General features: G+C 40.5%; 1 protein-coding gene across 1 annotated transcript in view; it reads left to right on the top strand.

The window, feature by feature from the left end:
* Positions 1–14,609: 14,609 nt before the first annotated feature.
* The window catches only part of LOC139159465 (keratin, type II cytoskeletal 5-like), a 23,719-nt gene continuing 18,328 nt past the window's right edge, over positions 14,610–20,000 (top strand). Inside the window, exons 1-2 of the mRNA XM_070736783.1 lie at positions 14,610–14,784; positions 14,890–15,059. Of these exons, the coding sequence (XP_070592884.1) occupies positions 14,610–14,784; positions 14,890–15,059 (345 nt within the window). The remainder of the gene's footprint in view (positions 14,785–14,889; positions 15,060–20,000) is intronic.

The following is a 20,000-nucleotide window of genomic DNA, read 5'->3' on the forward strand; positions in this document are numbered from 1 at the left end:
GTGGTCAGCTGGTCAGAGTCACTGAGAGTCAGGAGACATATCTTGTATTGTCCACATACGTTATACATATATAGATATTTATTTGCTGATGATTTATTTATGTCTATATGTATAATGTGTTATTTTAGTATTGTATAACAGAGATTGCAGGATCTCTGTAGATGCAATACACTAAGTAAATATATCAGACCAGAATATGATTTTTTAAAAAAATATAATCGATACTGTGCTTCAGTTGTTAGATAGCCTATATCAGTGATGGCAAACCTTTTTTGATTCATGTGCCAAAAGGGTGTAGGTACGTGTGCTAACATGCGTGTACATGCCCACACTCATTCCCTGTCCCCCAAGCATGTGCACCCCCACACTGCCCTGCACTTGCGCACAATCCCACCTATCCCTGCCCATGTGCGCAGGCCTCATTGAACTCTGGGACAATGAAAAAATGACCAAATAGGCAAACCGGAAGTTTGGAAAACTCGACTTCCGGTTTGCCGGTTGTACTGTTTTTCACACCCTGGAGCCTTCAGGGAAGCTCCCTGAAGCCCCAGAGTGCGAAAAATAGCACAACGGGCAAACTGAAAGACATTTTCCCCAAACTTCCAGTTTGTTCATTGTACAGTTTTTTGCACTCTGGGGCTTTGGGGGAGCTTCCCTGAAGCCTGCAGAGGGCGAAACGGCCTTCCCCAAGGCCAAAAACCAGCTGGCTAGTGCACACATGTACACTGGAGCTGACATAGAGCAATTCCTCATATGCCTTCCAATATGGCTTCACAGGATCACTTGGGGAAAAGGAATCCTCAATCTGAGTATTGTATTGGCAGTTCTGTGTTAGCAAATACTACAGAAGAAAAGGATTTAGGGGTAGTGATTTCTGACAGTCTCAAAATGGGTGAACAGTGCAGTCAGGCGGTAGGGAAAGCAAGTAGGATGCTTGGCTGCATAGCTAGAGGTATAACAAGCAGGAAGAGGGAGATTATGATCCCGCTATATAGAATGCCGGTGAGACCACATTTGGAATACTGTGTTCAGTTCTGGAGTCCTCACCTACAAAAAGATATTGACAAAATTGAACGGGTCCAAAGACGGGCTACAAGAATGGTGGAAGGTCTTAAGCATAAAACGTATCAGGAAAGACTTAATGAACTCAATCTGTATAGTCTGGAGGACAGAAGGAAAAGGGGGGACATGATCGAAACATTTAAATATATTAAAGGGTTAAATAAGGTCCAGGAGGGAAGTGTTTTTAAAAGGAAAGTGAACACAAGAACAAGGGGACACAATCTGAAGTTAGTTGGGGGAAAGATCAAAAGCAACATGAGAAAATATTATTTTACTGAAAGAGTAGTAGATCCTTGGAACAAACTTCCAGCAGACGTGGTAGATAAATCCACAGTAACTGAATTTAAACATGCCTGGGATAAACATATATCCATCCTAAGCTAAAATACAGAAAATAGTATAAGGGCAGACTAGATGGACCAGGAGGTCTTTTTCTGCCGTCAGACTTCTATGTTTCTATGCCATAGCTTTGCTATCACGGTCCTAGATATTTGAACATATATCTTTTTAACATTTGTTTTTTGTGTGTTTTACTAATGTATATTGTTTGTCCATGTATATTTCATACTAAATAAAAACTAACTAAATAATAAATAATAAGTATATAAGAATAATAATGTTTGGGAAATTACTATTTTATTTAAGGTTATTATTATATTTACTATTATATAGTACCTTTCTGGGATTATTTTATTTATTTTATTTTATTTTATTATATTATATTTGTCAAACAAGTATAGAATTATAGTTTGCATTAACATAACAAATTATAAAGAAGTGATAAAAAGGATAATAGGACAGAAGGACAAGGAGAGTAGGCACAATAGTGCGCTTATGCACACCCAGTGAAGGGCTACCAAAATTTTTACTACCACACTGTAGGCGTGACTTCTGCAGGAAGCCCTACATTTTCTTTTAACTTTCAGTGCAAATTGGATGCTCTGGGGTGGGGCTCCATTTTCAATTTCCCCCCCATCCGGGCAGCAGCCCACCCCTGTGCATGCTCCTTACAAATCTCTTAGAATCGGGGAGAGGTCAACAGAAGATAATTTAAGTTTGAAGATCTTGGGGTTAGGGGAAGGAACAACAGAGTCAGATAGTGAGTTCCAGGCATTGATCACTGTTGCTGAAGTCATCACACGGTTATTAGGCAAATTCAGAAAAAGATGCCACTTCATTCAGGATCCAGCTACAGACATAGCATTGTCTGCTCATATCTTCTCCAAAACGCCTTCTCTTTTTCTTCATCTCTGAAATGCTACGTATCCCCATTCAGAAGGTAACTATTCATTGGCCCTGTTGAATCTGGTTCTGCTTGTAATTAACTCATTAAATTACAGAGGTTTATTTATTAATCAAATTTATTTACCTGACCACCTCATGCAAAATTGCTCTGGCAGGGTACAGTAGTAATAATGGATGCTGTTAATTAGATGCAACAAGAACAAAAATAATCCAGGTGGGTAGGAGACAAAAAAATTCATTCTGCATTTAAATTACAGCTCAAAATAATATTACAGGAGAGGATTTTATTGAATGCATTTTCTTTGAAGCATGTACAAACAGAGAAGATTTACAACCAGGAAAGAGGAAGCATGAAGTTCTTCCTAATTCAAGATAAGTGATTTTCCACTGATAATAGCATGTTATTTGGCTGGAGAATGGCAGCTGCCATTCCAACTGTACCAGGTGGAGTGGATTCCAAGTTTTTTTTTCAACTATCAAGTCACCTGCTTTCCTTATTCTGAAAAAGCAGGAAAGACAAGGTAGAATAAAACTAGGCAATCCAAGTTCAGAGAAGTCAAACCACAATAGCTAATTTCCATAATTTCTTTAAAGACAGGTAAGTGTAGAGGGGAGAAAGGAGAGGAAAAGTTAGGACAAATGGCACAATGTACAGCCCATTAAAGCTACAGAGTCAACACTGTTAAAATTACATTGAACCAAACAATTTGAGATGCCCTCCTGCCAAATATTAGTCCTGGGAAGAAATATGTTTAATCAAATTGCATCTAGGCACATGATATCTGAGGTATAGAAGGTTACATTATCAACATGTTTGTAGATGCAAAAAACTGCAAGATGACAGCAAACAATCCAGTGAAAATCTGGATTTTTACTAGCAACCCAATATTATAAAAAATATTGAGGAAAAAATTCCCAGCTACAATATATGATGATTTGTTTGTTTGTTTGTTTGTTTGTTTGTTTGTTTGTTTGTTTATTCATTCATTCATTCATTTATTTATATGCCACTCATTCCAAAAAGGACTCAGAATGGCTAACAATGGTCATAAATACAACAATAGCAAAAAAAGATAGAAATCCAAGAATAAAATCAACAATAAAGTAAAAACAGCAATGTCATAAAAACCATACTTAATTAACACAATTAAGAAATATAAAGTGGGAAAGTACATCAGTTGCCAATGGCTTAACGTCCTATTTAACAAACTCTCCATATTTTTGAGGGATCACCTGTACACCTGTTGGCGGAACATCTATGGACCAGCAGAGGACATCTTGATCAACCTTCCCCAGCCTGATGTCTTCCAGAAGAATTGGTCTACAACTCATAAATTTTCCAGAAATAAAGATGCTCCTTAGACTTGCTAATTATGAATTTAGGAATTTACAATCTGAAAAATATGGAGGATGCCTGAGAAGTTATAAACTAGAATAAACTCTAGGAACTTAAATTCTATCTCCTATGTTATATAAAAAAAACCTGCACAAATATCCAGCATTAAAGGCATACCTTTAAAATTACAAGCAGCTGAATAGCAATAGCCCTTAGACCTCTATACACTGCTTTAAACAGTTTACAGAGTCAGCATATTGCCCCCAGCAATTTGGGTTCTCATTTTGCCCACTTTGGAAGGATGAGTAACCGTGAGCCTGGTGAGATTTGAACTACGAAATTGCAGGGGGCTGGCAGTCAGCAGAAGTAGCCTGCAGTACTGCGCTCTAACCACTGTGTCAACTGTGGGTTGCTCCCAGTTCAGCCCAGTTCTGCAAACTGGTGGCAGCGGCAGGAGACTCCACCCAACTGCCCGGGATGCTTCTGTGTAGAAGTGTCGCACACACATGCAAGCGTGCAAACTGATAACAACAGGTTTTAGAACCCACTACGGCACTGTGCCCATCATGAATGAGGTCACAATCTTCCAGATTTCAAATATTTACAGAATTCATAAAATGTGAGCTAGCGGTCAGTTGGATTCTTGCTGTGGATTTCTGATGGCTCTGTTCTGCTTTCTTGACCTTTGTGCTATCACTGTATTAACAAAGAAAGATTTTAGGATGCAACTGCAATGAACAATAGTTATATTTGTTGGTCACAACAAATCCCTGAATGAGAGTAGGTCAGATGTGCTAATTTATGGAGATACTTTCATCAACATTCAGGTCAGCAATAAAAGGAGCTCTAATTAAAAGTTTGCAGATACCTGTGGCACACAGCTTCAGATTTTTCCATTTCTAGCCCTCCTATTTTTAATGGACAGGTACTTTTTGTTCTTTTAGAAACACCTGTCCATTAGCAGTGTTTACAAATAATGATTATTGTAGGTCATGTTTTAAATGTGGATTTCCTATATGCTTCAGATGAGATCCAGTTTAAGAAAGATTTCCTGGATACAGAAATAGAAAAGATATGCTCTCTTCTTCTAACACTGGAGGAATGGTATAAGCCAGTGCTTCCCAACCTTGGCTACTTGAAGATATTTGGACTTCAACTCCCAGATTTCCCCAGCCAGCATTCGCTGGCTGGGGAATTCTGGGAGTTGAAGTCCAGATATCTTCAAGTTGCCAAGGTTGGGAAACACAGGTATAAGCAGGGCCCTTATCTAAATTAGGCAACCACCACTTCCTATGGCAACAACTAATTTTGCCCTACCTCCTTGGACTGCAAATGATCCCCACTTTCAATTAACAACTGGAAGGCCATAGCTCTTCCTATTTACCCTAGCAAGTAGTGAAATAATAAACTTTCTGTCTAAGGCTAATGAGAGCCACTTTGGGGTAGTAGTTAAAATTCTGGCCTAGAAACCAGAAGACGGCGAGTTCTAGTCCTACCTCAGGCATGAAAGGTGGCTGGGTGACTTTAGGCCAGGTGTTCTCTTTCAATCCAATCTCCCTCCCTGTTGTTGTGATGAAAAAGAGGATAAAAGGGCATTATGTATGTCTGCTGCCTTGAGTTATTTTTAAAGTAATAAAATTGAGATAAACATTTAGTACATTAGATAATTATTTCCCAGTTTTGCGTTAGTGATGTACTTGAAATCTATTAGATATTTAACCTACATTCATATTCAATCTTCCTTTACTGATGCCTGACCGTCCTGCCACTTGAGCTCATTGTCACAATTAGTTAAGGACCTCTGGCTTTGTAAGGGCTCATCCAAGCTTCTTATCCATTGATTACTTAATCAATGGATATGGAGTCTGGGTGAGTCCTCACAAAGCCAGTAGGAGGACAACTCTAGGCATCAGGTCATATAGTATCTATGAAAAGCAAAATTTTAAAGAAATTATACTGTAGATTCAGATACTCCAACATCTTGTTGCAGTGTTGCTATTACTGTATTCATGCGGTTCAATTGCATCAAACTTTTGCTCCAACTTTTCTTGTTTAAACTTGTACTGTTTTCCTAAAATGGAACCTTCCTTTTCTCCATTTCGCACACTCCACTAAGACGAGTGGTGTCTACAGCCAAAACCACAACTACAAATATGTTAACCTCATATGACCTGAATTTAGGGACACATTGAATGTCAACTAATATCAATTTACAATAAATCGAGTATCACATTATTCAAACTAACACTAATCACAACCAGAGTGTATATCATTCTGGGCCAGCTCCTGGAATTTGGAGGGAGGTCCTCTTTTATAGAGATTCTCCTCCCTTCCTTATGGCTGATACTTGTTGATGTTGGCAGGGAGAGAGAAATCCAGCCCTAGGCCACTTTTGTGTGGGATGCTGGATTTGGGTCTCATACCTCTCCTATTAATATCTAGATGACACTATTAGATGAGATCATTGGACACCATGGGGTGTGAAATCATCAGTATAGAGATAATAGTTATGCATCTCCACCCCATGCTGAGCAGGTGATGCTGTTTAGGTGCTTACCCAGGGCCCCACCAAGGCTGTGAAGGATGGGGACAAACCAGCTGAAGCTCTGTCCTAGACAGACAGAATATCTGACGATGTTTGATCCCAGAGGGTCTGAGAAGGTGACCGCTTTGACTACGGAGGGGTAGCACTTTCCTGGACAGAGTTGTTGTACAATCCGGGGCTTTTCCATGACTCACACAAGAAACAAGTTGCAGTCTTAGCCAGCCAAGCCTTTGCTCAAATTTATTTTTTGCACCAATTACATCTATTCCCAGCCTGGGAGAACTTGCCTATAAAGTAACTGTCATCTTACTCAGCTCTCATTTGGATTATTCATTTGGGGTTGCCCTTGAAAGGTCACCCAGAAGCTGCAACTAGTCCACAATGCAGTGATGAGAGTAATGATGGAGATCCCATAGTTTGGCCATCTTCCATGATTGTTATTTGAGTTTGCACCCACTTTCCATAAGATTTCAGATGCAGTACAATGCTGGATATCACTTTTACAACCCTACATATCATAAGCCTAGGTCTGTTCCTAAGGGTATCTGTTCATCTTGTCAGGTCAGATAGGGTGAATATGCTTCAGGTCCTTTCCCGCTATCATTATCTGCTGGGACTTTAAAGGTGTGCCTTCTTTATTGCCACTCCAACTTTTGGGAACAACGTCCCATTTGAGATTTACCCTCCTTTTAGCTTTCTAGAAGTTTTGAAGACCTGTCTCTTCCACCAATGCTTGGTTATTATTGGAATAAGGCATTGAATATTGGCATGAGTTATCATGATAGTGTGGTGGAAAATGACGTCTGTTGTTGTTGTTGTTGTTTTATTGTGTTCTTTTTATGTGAGCCATCTAGGTAGGTAGCCATATTGCAAATAAACAAATAAATAATGCCTGGCATACACATTTAGTATATTAGATCATTATTTCTCACTTTTGTGTTAGTGATGTGCCTGAAATCTATTAGACATTTAACCTTCATTCATATGTAATCTTCCTTTATGCTTCCTTCCCACTTCCCATTAAACCAACCTTCTTCAGATTGGGTGATTTCCCAGGTTGTCCAGGATGGTCATTCTGACTAGGGGATTCAGAGTGTTGAAGTCCATGCATGAGAAAGTCACCCAAACTTGGGGGGGGGGATTGCTGAGCCATGTGGTTTTGTTTGGCTCTGTTTGGCTATGAGTTTTGTTGTGTGAAGTCATTGTACTTAGCGAAGATAACTCTTGACTCAGTGTGTTATGCAAACCCAGCCAGTTCTGGTTTATTTGACAAACCATTGGCACAGAGCTAATTTTCAAACAGGCTTCTAGATAAGTATCAAAATCCTTTTATGTGTACATCTGAAACTGGAAATGTTTGCTCGCAAAGCTATTTATATTTATTTATATGGGTCCTATATGTGTTTTACTCAGTCTCAGGTTCTCTACCAAAGGCCTGGGAGTTTGATGGATCTGCAGAGTATCTTAACTGTTCTTACATTGGACTCTTAGGAGAGCTTTGTCATTGCTGTTAGGATCAACTGGAGTCACTCTCCCAGTTTAGGAATCACAGCCTGAAGTGCTCATACCAGCGGCGGGCTTCGAACCGGAACACTAAATTGTGCTCGCCGTGGCGGCTCGTAAGTGCTTGCGGGGCCAGCGCGATTTTGCTGATGCACCTGTGGAGGCAGCAAAATCATACACAGAACCACAGGTGTGTGTGTATTTCGGCGAGGATTTTTTGCTTCCACGCATGCCGAAACATGGGTGCACCTGTGGCTCCGTGCACAATTTTGCTGCCTTCATAGGTGTAGCAGCAAAATCATGCTGGCCCCGCAAACACTTATGAGCCACCGCAGTGAGTGCAATTTAGCATTCTGGTTTGTAGCCCACTGCTGGCTCCTACCCTTCTTGACACTACTTTGGCCTTTATTTTCCACATCATCTCTAGGTTCTTCTTTCAGGCCTGGTACTTTTCCAGATTCTCATATTCTTTCTTCCTGATGTTGGCACCACTGCATCTATCACCACTACTGTCTTCTTCCCCTTCTCCACTTCCACAGTGTCTGACTGATTGGCTATTTGGATAGCAGTTAGATAGTGTAGTGGTTAGAACATCACCTTTGACACAGGAGACTGACATTGAAATCAGCTGATACTGAACTTACAAATAGGAGTTCTTGGGCAAAGATGCTCCTTAACACTTCATTGTCTACCTTAACATATGACACAAGTTATGACACTTGGTGGCGGGCTAGATTAACAAGGTCCATGTCAGGAACCAGGATAGTCTTACACCATACATGGATGAGACAAGGGAATCTGGAATGAGTGAGTGAGTGAGTGAGTGAGTGAGTGAGTGAGTGAGTGAGTGAAGAATGCATGCATGCATGCATGCATGCATGCATGAATGAATGAATGCATGAATGAATGAATGAATGAATGCATGAATGAATGAATGAATGCATGAATGAATGAATGAATGAATGCATGAATGAATGAATGAACAGGGTGGTGTGGTGTGGTATTTGAGAGAGCAGGTGAATATCTTCTATATTGTAATTATATAAAACTACAGGTCTATATTTTGTTGTAGTTCCCTATTATATCTTACCATGCCTGTTTACTCTGATGCTGAGCAGGAGATATCATGGTAGAGATCTCTATCACTACATCATGAAAGACTGACAGGGGTTGTGAGGGTTCCTTAATTCTAGTGGAAGGTGATGGGGAAGGAGGACCGAGAAAGGATATAATAGAGGCAAGTGTTTTGCCCATACTTACTGAATCTGATAGGGAGAAGTGTTTTTCACCAAAGTATTTTAATTAAATGCAGGTTCTTCCCTCAAGCACCAAATGACCTGTATCTGTGTGAAATATTTTAAAGGGGTAATATAAACATTAATTTGCATTTGTTTAACATTTTGGAAAAATAAATTGGCAAGTGCAATCTGTAATTATGCTATGTAATAATTAAAATAATAAGCAGGATTACCAGCGTGCTCCTGATAATGCTGGCATTTTAGGGAAGGTAAACCAGTAAGCATACATTCATTCAAAATCATGTGCAGCCACTTCTGTCTGCATAGCGGCTCCATCATTTATTTTATTAACATAATCCTTTCAATTCATTTTGCGCCAGAAAAACCGTGACTGACGCAGGGGGTATATTTGGAAACAGGCACTTGTTAAATCTGATGTAATTGCAATATTATTGGTCTTTATAGATAAGATTCATTTTCTTTTATTCCCATGCCCCTGGTGGGAATAACTTACATGGTACCAAAGTTCATTTTTCGTTAAAAAAAAATGTATTTTTAACAGCTAAATAGAAAGCAACAGAAAAGTGAAACCAAAGGAAGAAAAATTGGTAAAGGAATAGTATACCTAAATATAATTATATACATTGTAATATAATCCCTAACTCATCAGTGTTGGTATTAATCTTTTTTGTATACAGTGCATATAAAATAATTAATTATGTGTTATTATAATTGCTGTTGGATAAAATTTACATTGAGGTGAGGCCTGTACATTAGTGGAAACTCAAATGATGTAGTGATTAACAAAAATGAACAGAAAAAAACTGTCTATAAGGAAAAGCATTCAAGTAGCTCTCCACTTTTGTTCCCCTGTTTTTCAACTTTATTTTATTTTTTTCTCTAACTGCTAACCACTACTTAAGTAATTTTATACTATGCTTTCAAGTTCTATAATTATTACTTATTTCTGTTTAGATCATTTAAATTATTTTTAAGTTTCTCCTTTTTAAAAAAATCATCTAAGTCTTAAATTCCCTCGCTGTGGGGTATCTTGTATACAAGAGAGTTATTCCTCCTTGAATTTGGTTAGATATATTTTATGAATATACGCAGTCAATTTTTCCACAGCTGCATATTCTCCAGTTTTGGTCTTCCAAACTAACGATCATCAATGGCATTGGGAAACATTTTAAGAATTGAATTACATCCAGGCTTTCCCTAAATGGAATGATCTGTCTTGTGGAATGGTTCTCCAGACTTATACTGAGAGTGAAGTCAGAGGTAGAAAATAGAATTGATGGATGTTCATTTTTCTTCAGAAGAACCTCAAAAGAAAAGGTCAGGAGAAGCCCCTCCATTTGACCTGTCTGTCATGTTCTCAGTTCTTGACTTTCTCAGCACTGTAGAAAGAACATTGTTCTGTCCTCTTTGCATGTACTTAGGTAAGGTTACATGCTGAATAATGCAATTTTTAAAGACCAGATGTTAGGGTGTAGGACCATGTAATTAAAGGAGAAATAAACAAAAAAAGATGCTGCAACACATTTGTCAAATGTCATATTTGATGAGGATGGAATTCCAAAGTAAAAATGATTTGGAACTATTTATTCAGTTCCATTAGAATTAATTGTTCTTTTTCTTGTTAATTTTCGGCCGGCTTCAAAACAGATATGGTTCATTGTGGAACATCTTAGTAAATTTTCTCAGTGACAAATGGAAATAATGGAAATAATTTCCACCACCACCACCACCCGGAACCTTTGCAATTAATTTTTAGAGCCAATATGGTGCAGTGGTTAAGGTGCTAACCTAGAACTCAGAGGATGGTGAATTGTAGTCCTACTGAGTCATAAAAACTGGCTGGGTGATTTTGAGCCATTGATTCTTTCAGTCCAACCCACCTCACAGAGCTATCATGGCAAAATTAGGGAAGGAATATTATGAATGCAGGCCTTAATCTATAGAAAATAAAAGCAGAATACAAAGTACCATATTTTTGGTGGTGAAATTGATGGGAGATTTATCAGATTCACCTTTATAATTAACATATTTATGTTCAGTTTCACTTCACTTACATAGAAACATAGAAACATAGAAGTCTGACGGCAGAAAAAGACCTCATGGTCCATCTAGTCTGCCCTTATACTATTTTCTGTATTTTATCTTAGGATGGATATATGTTTATCCCAGGCATGTTTAAATTCAGTTACTGTGGATTTATCTACCACATCTGCTGGAAGTTTGTTCCAAGGATCTACTACTCTTTCAGTAAAATAATATTTTCTCATGTTGCTTTTGATCTTACCCCCAACTAACTTCAGATTGTGTCCCCTTGTTCTTGTGTTCACTTTCCTATTAAAAACACTTCCCTCTTGGACCTTATTTAACCCTTTAATATATTTAAATGTTTCGATCATGTCCCCCCTTTTCCTTCTGTCCTCCAGACCAGGGGTCCCCAACCACCGGGCCGTGGACCAGTACTGGGCCGCGGGGCATGTTGCACCGGTCCGTGGAGTCAGCAGCTGCCGGCCCTCATGCCGCCACCCCCTCCCTCCAGCGCTTCGCCTCCCGCCGGGCAAGAGGCCTCGGGAGGCAGGTTCTGCCAGCCACAGGACGATGGATGGGGCAGAGGGGCGGGAAGGACCGAGAGGCTCAAGCCTCTTTTGGCTTCTGCCGCAGGGCGCTTTTGCGTTTTTGGCTGGGGGGAGGCAGGAGGGCCAGCCTGACCCCCTCTCTCTAGCGCTTAGCTCCCGCTGGGCAAGAGGGCTTGGGAGGCAGGTTCTGCCGGCCACAGGACGATGGCGGGAAAGAGGGGCGGGGAGGACCAGCACCCCCATGCTTAATCCCACCCCCAACCACGCCCCTTTCCACCCCCACTGGGCCATAGAAAAATTGTCTTGCTGAAACTGGTCCCTGGTGGAAAAAACGTTGGGGACCATTGCTCCAGACTATACAGATTGAGTTCATTAAGACTTTCCTGATATGTTTTATGCTTAAGACCTTCGACCATTCTTGTAGCCCGTCTTTGGACCCGTTCAATTTTGTCAATATCTTTTTGTAGGTGAGGTCTCCAGAACTGAACACAGTATTCCAAATGTGGTCTCACCAGCATTCTATATAGCGGGATCATAATCTCCCTCTTCCTGCTTGTTATACCTCTAGCTATGCAGCCAAGCATCCTACTTGCTTTCCCTACCGCCTGACTGCACTGTTCACCCATTTTGAGACTGTCAGAAATCACTACCCCTAAATCCTTTTCTTTTGAAGTATTTGCTAACACAGAACTGCCAATACAATACTCAGATTGAGGATTCCTTTTCCCCAAGTGCATTATTTTACATTTGGAAACATTAAACTGCAGTTTCCATTGCTTTGACCATTTATCTAGTAAAGCTAAATCATTTACCATATTACAGACGCCTCCAGGAATATCAACCCTATTGCACACTTTAGAGTCATCGGCAAATAGGCAAACCTTCCCTACCAAACCTTCCCCTATGTCACTCACAAATATATTAAAAAGAATAGGACCCAGAACAGACCCTTGTGGCACAGGTAGTTTTCAACTTACAGGTAGTTTTCAACTTACAAGCGGTCATTTGATGACCAAAGTTTCTACAGCCTCAGAAAGGATACTTTATTAATTATTTTTTAATTTATTTATTAGAGTTGGAAGGGACCTCGTAGGTCATTTAGTGCAACACCCTGCTCAGTCAGGAGTCTCTATACCATTTTGGACATTTCAGACAAGTGGCAGTCCAATCTTCCCTTGAAAGTCTCAAGTGTTGGAGCATCCACAACCTCCACAGACAAGCTGTTCCACTTGGTTGATCGCTCTCACCATCAGAAAGTTCCTCCTTATTTCCAGGTTGAATCTCTCCTCAGTCAGCTTCCATCCATTATTCCTAATCTGGCCTTCTGGTGCTTTGGAAAACAGCCTGACCCCCTCCTCACTGGGGTAGCCCCTCAGATACTGGAACACTGCCATCATATCTCCCCTGGTCCTTCTTTTTGCCAGACTGGCCATACCCAGTTCCTGCAACCTCTCTTCGTATGTTTTAGTTTCCAGTCTCCTTATCATATTGGTTGTTCTCTTCTGCATTTTCTCTAGAGTTCCAATGTCTTTTTTGTAGTGTGGTGATCAAACTTGGATGCACTAGGTGTGGTCTAACTAAGGCTTTACAGAGTGGAATTATTGCCTCCCTAACCCTAGATTGTATCTCTCTGTTAATGCATTGTATGCATTGTATTGTATTGGCCTTTTTGGCTGCCACTGTACATTGATGGCTCAGTTGGTTGTCCACCAAGACTCCAAGATCCCTCTCACAGATGCTGCTATTGAGTGTTGTTTTACCCAGTTTATATGTATGCCTTTGGTTTCTCTTACCAAGTGTAGGAATTTACTTTTCTCTGCATTAAATTTCATTTTATTTGTTTGGGCCCAGTGTACAAATCTGTCAAGATCCACCTGGATCCTGAGCCTGTCCTCTATAGTATTGGCTACTCTTGCCAGCTTGGTGTCATCTGCAAATTTGGTTAGCTCCCCTTCTATTCCCTCATCTAAGTCATTAATGAAGATATTAAACAGTACTGGGCCTAGGACGTAACCTCGTGGTACCCCGCTGCTTATTTCTCTCCATGTGGACTTGGACCCATTAAGGACTACTCGTAGGGTACAGTTGGTCAGCCAGTTGTTCATCCATCTGGTTGTGTAGCTGTCTATCCTACTTTTTTTTTAGCTTGCGGAGTAGTAGGTTGTGGTCCATTTTGTCAAATGCTTTGCTGAAGTCCAAGTATACTATATCCACTGTGTTTCTCTGGTCTATTAATTTGGTCACAGTGTTGAAGAATGAAATGAGATTGGTTTGGCATGATTTGTTCTTAACAAACCTATGTTGACTGTTGGTTATTACTTTGTTTGTTTCTAAGTAGTGGCAGATCTGTTTTTTAATTATTTTTTCCACTGTTTTCCTAGATATTGCTGGCTGAGGAACTCTGGGAATTGAAGTCCACAAGTCTTAAACTTGCCAAAGTTGGAGACCCCCTGCTTTAGAGCCCATAAAGCATGCTTGGTCCTTGTAAAACATTGTGATACTCCCTTTATTCTTATTTACAACAACAAATTATGGCTGCTAGTTGGGTCATGTGGGTGTCTTGACTTATGACCAAATGTCTGGTCTCAATGAGGTCATAAATCAAGAGCTAAGTGTATATTGCTATCAATTTATTTACTGTTTAGCAGGATCTCTGTGCTTCCAATCTAAGGGCACTATCAGAGAAGGTAGCCTAACCTTTGGCATGGAATACGCAATGTAAGAAAATAAAAAAATGCTTCACATTCCAAAAATGCTTTGACCATAAGATCTTTCAGTTACCTGGAAAATACTAATAAAAAGGAAGCAATTATAAGGCAAATGTTGACTGTCAACCCTTCTAAATGAAGAGCTTCCCCAAGCCTTTTATTGTTCCCAGCCTTTTTAGTTTACTTCCTACAACAGCCTCTGGGTTCAAGATTTTGCTGCCAGGCTAGGCAGACCCAGTAATACCCAAAATTAACACTGCCATCAAGTCTCTCCTTCTGCATATAAGGAGTTGCTCTACGTCTTGCATGAAAGGAGTTTCTTCATTCACTGTTCTCCTCCTGTGGCTCCCATTTTCCTCCAAGCATTCTTCTGACACAATGGACCAGCACCCTTTTCCTCCTGGGAACCGCCGAAGATCTTCAATCTCTGCCATTGTCGGCACTGATGAGATCCAGATGAATGGGATGCCATACCACTCAGCCAACTGCTCCTTCCAAAGAGGCAACAGCAGCAAAAGTTTCCATAACTTTGGGAGAAATCACAGGATTTCATGTTACATGGGCCACCAGCCCAATAACTTTAGAGATAGTACTTTGGATATGGAAAGTGTCACAGACCACAATTTTCTGGTAGATACCTACCATCTTGGATACACAGACATTCCCAAGCCAATCTATAGAAATGAGGGGTTATTGGAGGTTAACATTAACAAGCTCCTCTTAGAACCTCTCTATCTGGGAGTTGATCCACATGATCATCAAATCAAAGTCCATGAAAAGGATCAAATGAAAGACCTGAACACACAGTTTGCCAGCTTCATTGACAAGGTGAGTTAATTCTTCCCTTCCTCCCCCTCCTCCCCTCCAATTTTGATTTTAGGCAGAAGGAACTATACACATGGCTCAAGAGTGGCCAGATCGCCTGAAGCATTAGTCACCCACTGGTGACATAACATTGGCATCACAGATCAGATTCTGTCGGTGCCGGTCCATGTGCACCACCATATTTTTTTCAGATTTTTTGCCAAATTTTCCTGTGTTTGGATGGCTTCTCCTCATTCTCTGCTTTGGAAAAGCTTTCCCATCCACCTTTGGGTTAATACTGAACTTTATTTCTTCACCCGAAGCACAGCTGATCAGCTCCTCAGCTGTGTTTTGGGCTGAATCCACCTTCTGAGCCTGCATGGAAGTGAAATTGCATGAACGGAGCAATAGCGTGTGTGTGAAACGTTACCATACAAACCGGTGGTGAAGGTAAGTGGAACCCACCTCTGAATATTCAGAGACTGAAGACAAAAATCATAAATGTCTACTTAGCATTGTCATCTCACTCCAGGAGGTACTGAGTATTGCATTATGTATCAGAATTTGGGACACTAAGGCTCAGTTTAAACAGGTCTTGCAAAATAGTGTGGTAGCTATGAGCATCATGAGCAAATGGTTCACAATTTCTAAAGGAGGATGAAAAACAAAATTGTCTGTTTTGTGATTCAGCATATGGTGGCAGCCAGACTAGCACCTAAAACTGTAATATTGATTATTTGTTTGGATCAAGCATGTTACAAGCACACAACAATCTTATTAGGCTTAGAATTTAGCATAGTCTAGGCATTCATGCAAAAGTCCCAGGTGGGGAAAGGAGTGGTTTAGTGAAACAGAGAAGTTGAATGTGGAGATATTTGAACTTGGCTACATAACTGTTAGCGACCCGTTACTGATGTAATTGCCATCACAGATCCATTCCAATTCCGTCTGTGCTGGTCCAGGGGAAAAGATGGTTGCCAAACCATGTATTATTTACAAAATCTAGGGAATTCTGGGTCTGGAATTCTTGTCTTAATTCATTTTTTTTAATGTAAAAGCAGAAAAGGGAGATAGCACAAATTTTAAAAGCATCAGTTCTCCTCTCCCTCCCACCCATCTCTGACTTATTAGTATAGATCAGATAGATCTATATAAGAACATAGTGTTGGAACGAAATCACACATACACACCATTCAATCTGATCTACCAAAATATTTGAATTATTTCTTCAGCTGAGCTGAGCTGCATGAGTTTAACTGATTTGGGTTTCACTATCTTTAGCCTAAATAGAATAGAATAGAAATTTATTGGCCAAGTGTGATTGGACACACAAAGAAGTTGTCTTGGTGCATATGCTCTCAGCGTACATAAAAGAAAAAGATACATTTGTCAAGAATCATGTGGTAAAACACTTAATGATTATCATAGGAGTCAAATAAGCAAGTAGAAACAATCAATAATAATAATCTTAGGATACAAGCAACAAGTTACAGTCATACAGTCCTAAGTGGGAGGAAAAGGGTGATAGGAATGATGAGAAAAACTAGTAGAATAGAAGTGCAGATTTAGTAAAAAGTCTGACAGTGTTGAGGGAATTATTTGTTTAGTAGAGTGAGGGCATTCGGGAAAAAACTGTTCTTGTGTCTAGTTGTCTTGGTGTGCAGTGCTCTGTAGTGACGTTTTGAGGGTAGGAGTTGAAACAGTTTATGTCCAGGATGCGAGGGGTCAGTAAATATTTTCCCCGCCCTCTTTTTGACTTGTGCAGTATACAGGTCCTCAATGGAAGGCAGGTTGGCAGCAATTGTTTTTTCTGCAGTTCTGATTATCCTCTGAAGTTTGTGTCAGTCCTATTGGGTTGCAGCACCACACTAGATAGTTATAGAGGTGCAGATGACAGTATCAGCAGCTCCTTGGGCAGTTTGAGCTGCCTGAGCTGGCACAGAAAGAACATTCTTTGTTGTGCTTTTTTGATGATGTTTTTGATGTTAGGTGACCACTTTAGGTCTTGAGATACGATACAACCTAGAAATTTGAAGATCTCTACTGTTGATACTGTGTTGTCTAGTATTGTGAGAGGTGGAAGGGTGGAAGGGTTTCTCCTAAAGTCTACCACCATTTCTACGGTTTTGAGTGTGTTCAGTTCTAGATTGTTCTGGTCACACCACAAGGAAAGTTGTTCAACTTCCTGTCTGTATGTGGATTCACCATTGTCTCAAATGAGTCCGATCACTGTTGCATCATGTGTATCGTAGAGGTGCTTGCGAAGATAAAGGAGAGGGCCTTTAACATAGAAATCCTCAGCTTTTTGGCAGCCCAGTGAGGTGGAAGAGCATTAATTGTGTCACAATTGTTTTGACTGAACTCTCAGCTACTTTTCAGTGCCTCTGTGGAAGCTTCAGATTCAATTCTGCACTTTTGTAGCCCTGACCTGGCAACCCTGTTTGATGTTAGTTGCCTACACCTATGATTCATAGGTGGAGAGATGGAAATCTTTGTTCCTGAACTTCAAAGGACCCAACTTTAAGCATCTGTATGCAGACCTGCTTCTTAATTCCAGGTTTTAGATCAAAGCTGAAGCAAGAGAAGGAAGTGAATGTTTTCAAAACTCTGGAATGTATTTAGTGAGACTCAGTGTTTCCAAGGCAATGGGAATGATTTGTAAGAAAGGTTACATTTGAATGGTGCTCATCAAGGTGGGTTTCAGTATTAGGTTGCTACCCGACATGGGCCGGTAGCAAAAATGGAGCTACACACTCAGGTCCAGGAGATCGGCAAGTGGGTGTGCGCGGCCGTGGGAGACTTAGCTTCTACGCATGCGCAGGAGGCGAAATCCCATGAGAAGACACGCGCCCAAATGAGTTTTGGCTTCTGCGCATGTGCAGGAAGTGAAATCTTGTAAGAGGATGTGCATGTGAGATAGATTTTGGTGATTTTTGGCAATTGTTTGCTTTCGTGCATGTGCAGAAGCAAAACAATCACCAAAATCTCTTGCGGCCGCGTGGCCTCTTGTGAGATTTTGCTTCCTGTACATGTGCAGAAGCCAAATCTTGCTTGGGCATGCATGCACTGGTCACACAGAGCTGTGCGCACATCGCATCAGTAGCGGCAATAAGCATGACTTGCCACCTGGTGGGTTTCTTTTACTTTCCATACTGGTTCAGAAGTGTGTGTGGTTACATCCGAGTACTGACCCTCCATGCATGCACAGAAGCCTTTGCCCATGTGCAGAGGGTTCGTTGCCAACCGCTTTCAAGACCAGGGAACTGATTCAGGATGTGACAAGCTGGCCATCACTACCAATTTGGTGAACAGAGCCAAATTTCTGCCACCAGCTTACGCGAACCATTCTAAAACTGTAGTAACCCACCCCTGGCACTCATCCTTAAAATGGAACCTTGCTCACCAGCAAATTAAACTAGCGCACCTGCAAATATGATGCAGGAATGCAGAGTTAGTGGTTCAGATGTTACTGAACAAAGACTCTCAGGAGGCCCAGCTGGCACTTTTGAAACAGAAGATGGAGGGAGAATAGTTGAACACATATTTGGAGAAGCCTATATTCCCCAATTCTTAGAATATTGCAATCTACTGCCACATATTTTTTTGATATAAACATTGGGGGTTTTTCAGCATAGTTTAAATTCAGACATGCCATTTCTACATACTTTTGTGACCATAGTTCCCTCTAAGCTGAGCAGTGAGCAATCGCTCACTTAAAAATCATCAACAACTCAGAGTTTTCCAAACCTGCCCAGAAGCCAAGAGGGAAAGAGTGAGAGGGAAGGAGAGAGAAAGGAAGAGAGGAAGAGAGAGAAACAGATAGAAAAAAGTGAGGAAGGAAAAGAGAAAGAAAAAGAATGGGAGTAAGGAAGAGAGAAAGAAAATCAAAATCTAGTTTGAAACTAGCTCAACTATTTAAGTGGCATTTTGATATTGATAGAGTTGCCCTATTATGAGCTCACTGTTATAGACACACAGTACAGTATTTTATTTTGAAATTCTCTGAGGCAAAACAGGGTGGATTTTTTATTTATTTGTTTGTTTGTTTGTTTATTATTTCTGTGCCCCCCAGTCCCAAAGGGACTGCCGCTCAGACACTATACTTTTCCATCCACCCCCCCAAAAAATTAGAGGGAACACTGTTTGTGACCCTGATAATTAAGCAGCTATCCTATACAAAATGACCACAGATATATACAGGTGCATACACATCCTGGAATTTTCCTACAGGGATGTAGCTCCCCCCCCCCCCCCACTGAAGTAGGTGCTAATAATCTTCCCAGCTCTTACCATTCAGGCTCTTTTATTGTTAGTCTCTGCAAATAATGTTTTCCTAGCCTTAAGTCTTAGCAGGCTTTTTTTCATTGCTCTATTTCAAGGGTAGGCAAAGTTGGCTCTTCTATGACTTGTGGACTTCAACTCCCAGAATTCCTGAGCCAAAGATACTAGTTCAGGAATTCTTGAAGTTGAAGTCCATATGTCATAGAAGAGTCAACTTTGCCTTCCTCTGCTCTACTTGCTCAGAATGTATTTCTTTCCAGCCCTAAATAGGTGCTAACGATGTTCCTAGCTCTTACCTTGCAAGCTTTTTCATTGTTACTCTCTCCGAATAAGGTTTTTTTTAAAAAGCCCTAACCAGGGGATAAAATAATGTGCTGAAGCTGACCAGACTAAGGACACTAGCCAGATGAATATCTGGTAGGCAGATTCCCCCTCTATATTCCTCCCCAAAATCTAAGGTGTGTCTTAAACTCCAAAATATATGGCTCATTTTGCCACAGCTCTTTGTCTAGTGTACCTGGTAAAGCTGATAATTACATTAGTTTGGAAGAATTTAGCATGTTGAATTAGGAAATCCTACAGGACAGATGAGCCTTGTAAATAAAAGGTGCCCCTTCCCTAGCCAAAATCTGAAACATTTTATTGGTAGTTTGCTTTTCAAAGCCTCAGGAATAGTGCTGGGCA

This window comes from Erythrolamprus reginae, chromosome 2, assembly GCF_031021105.1.
Source record: "Erythrolamprus reginae isolate rEryReg1 chromosome 2, rEryReg1.hap1, whole genome shotgun sequence".
NCBI classification, from domain to species: domain Eukaryota; kingdom Metazoa; phylum Chordata; class Lepidosauria; order Squamata; family Dipsadidae; genus Erythrolamprus; species Erythrolamprus reginae.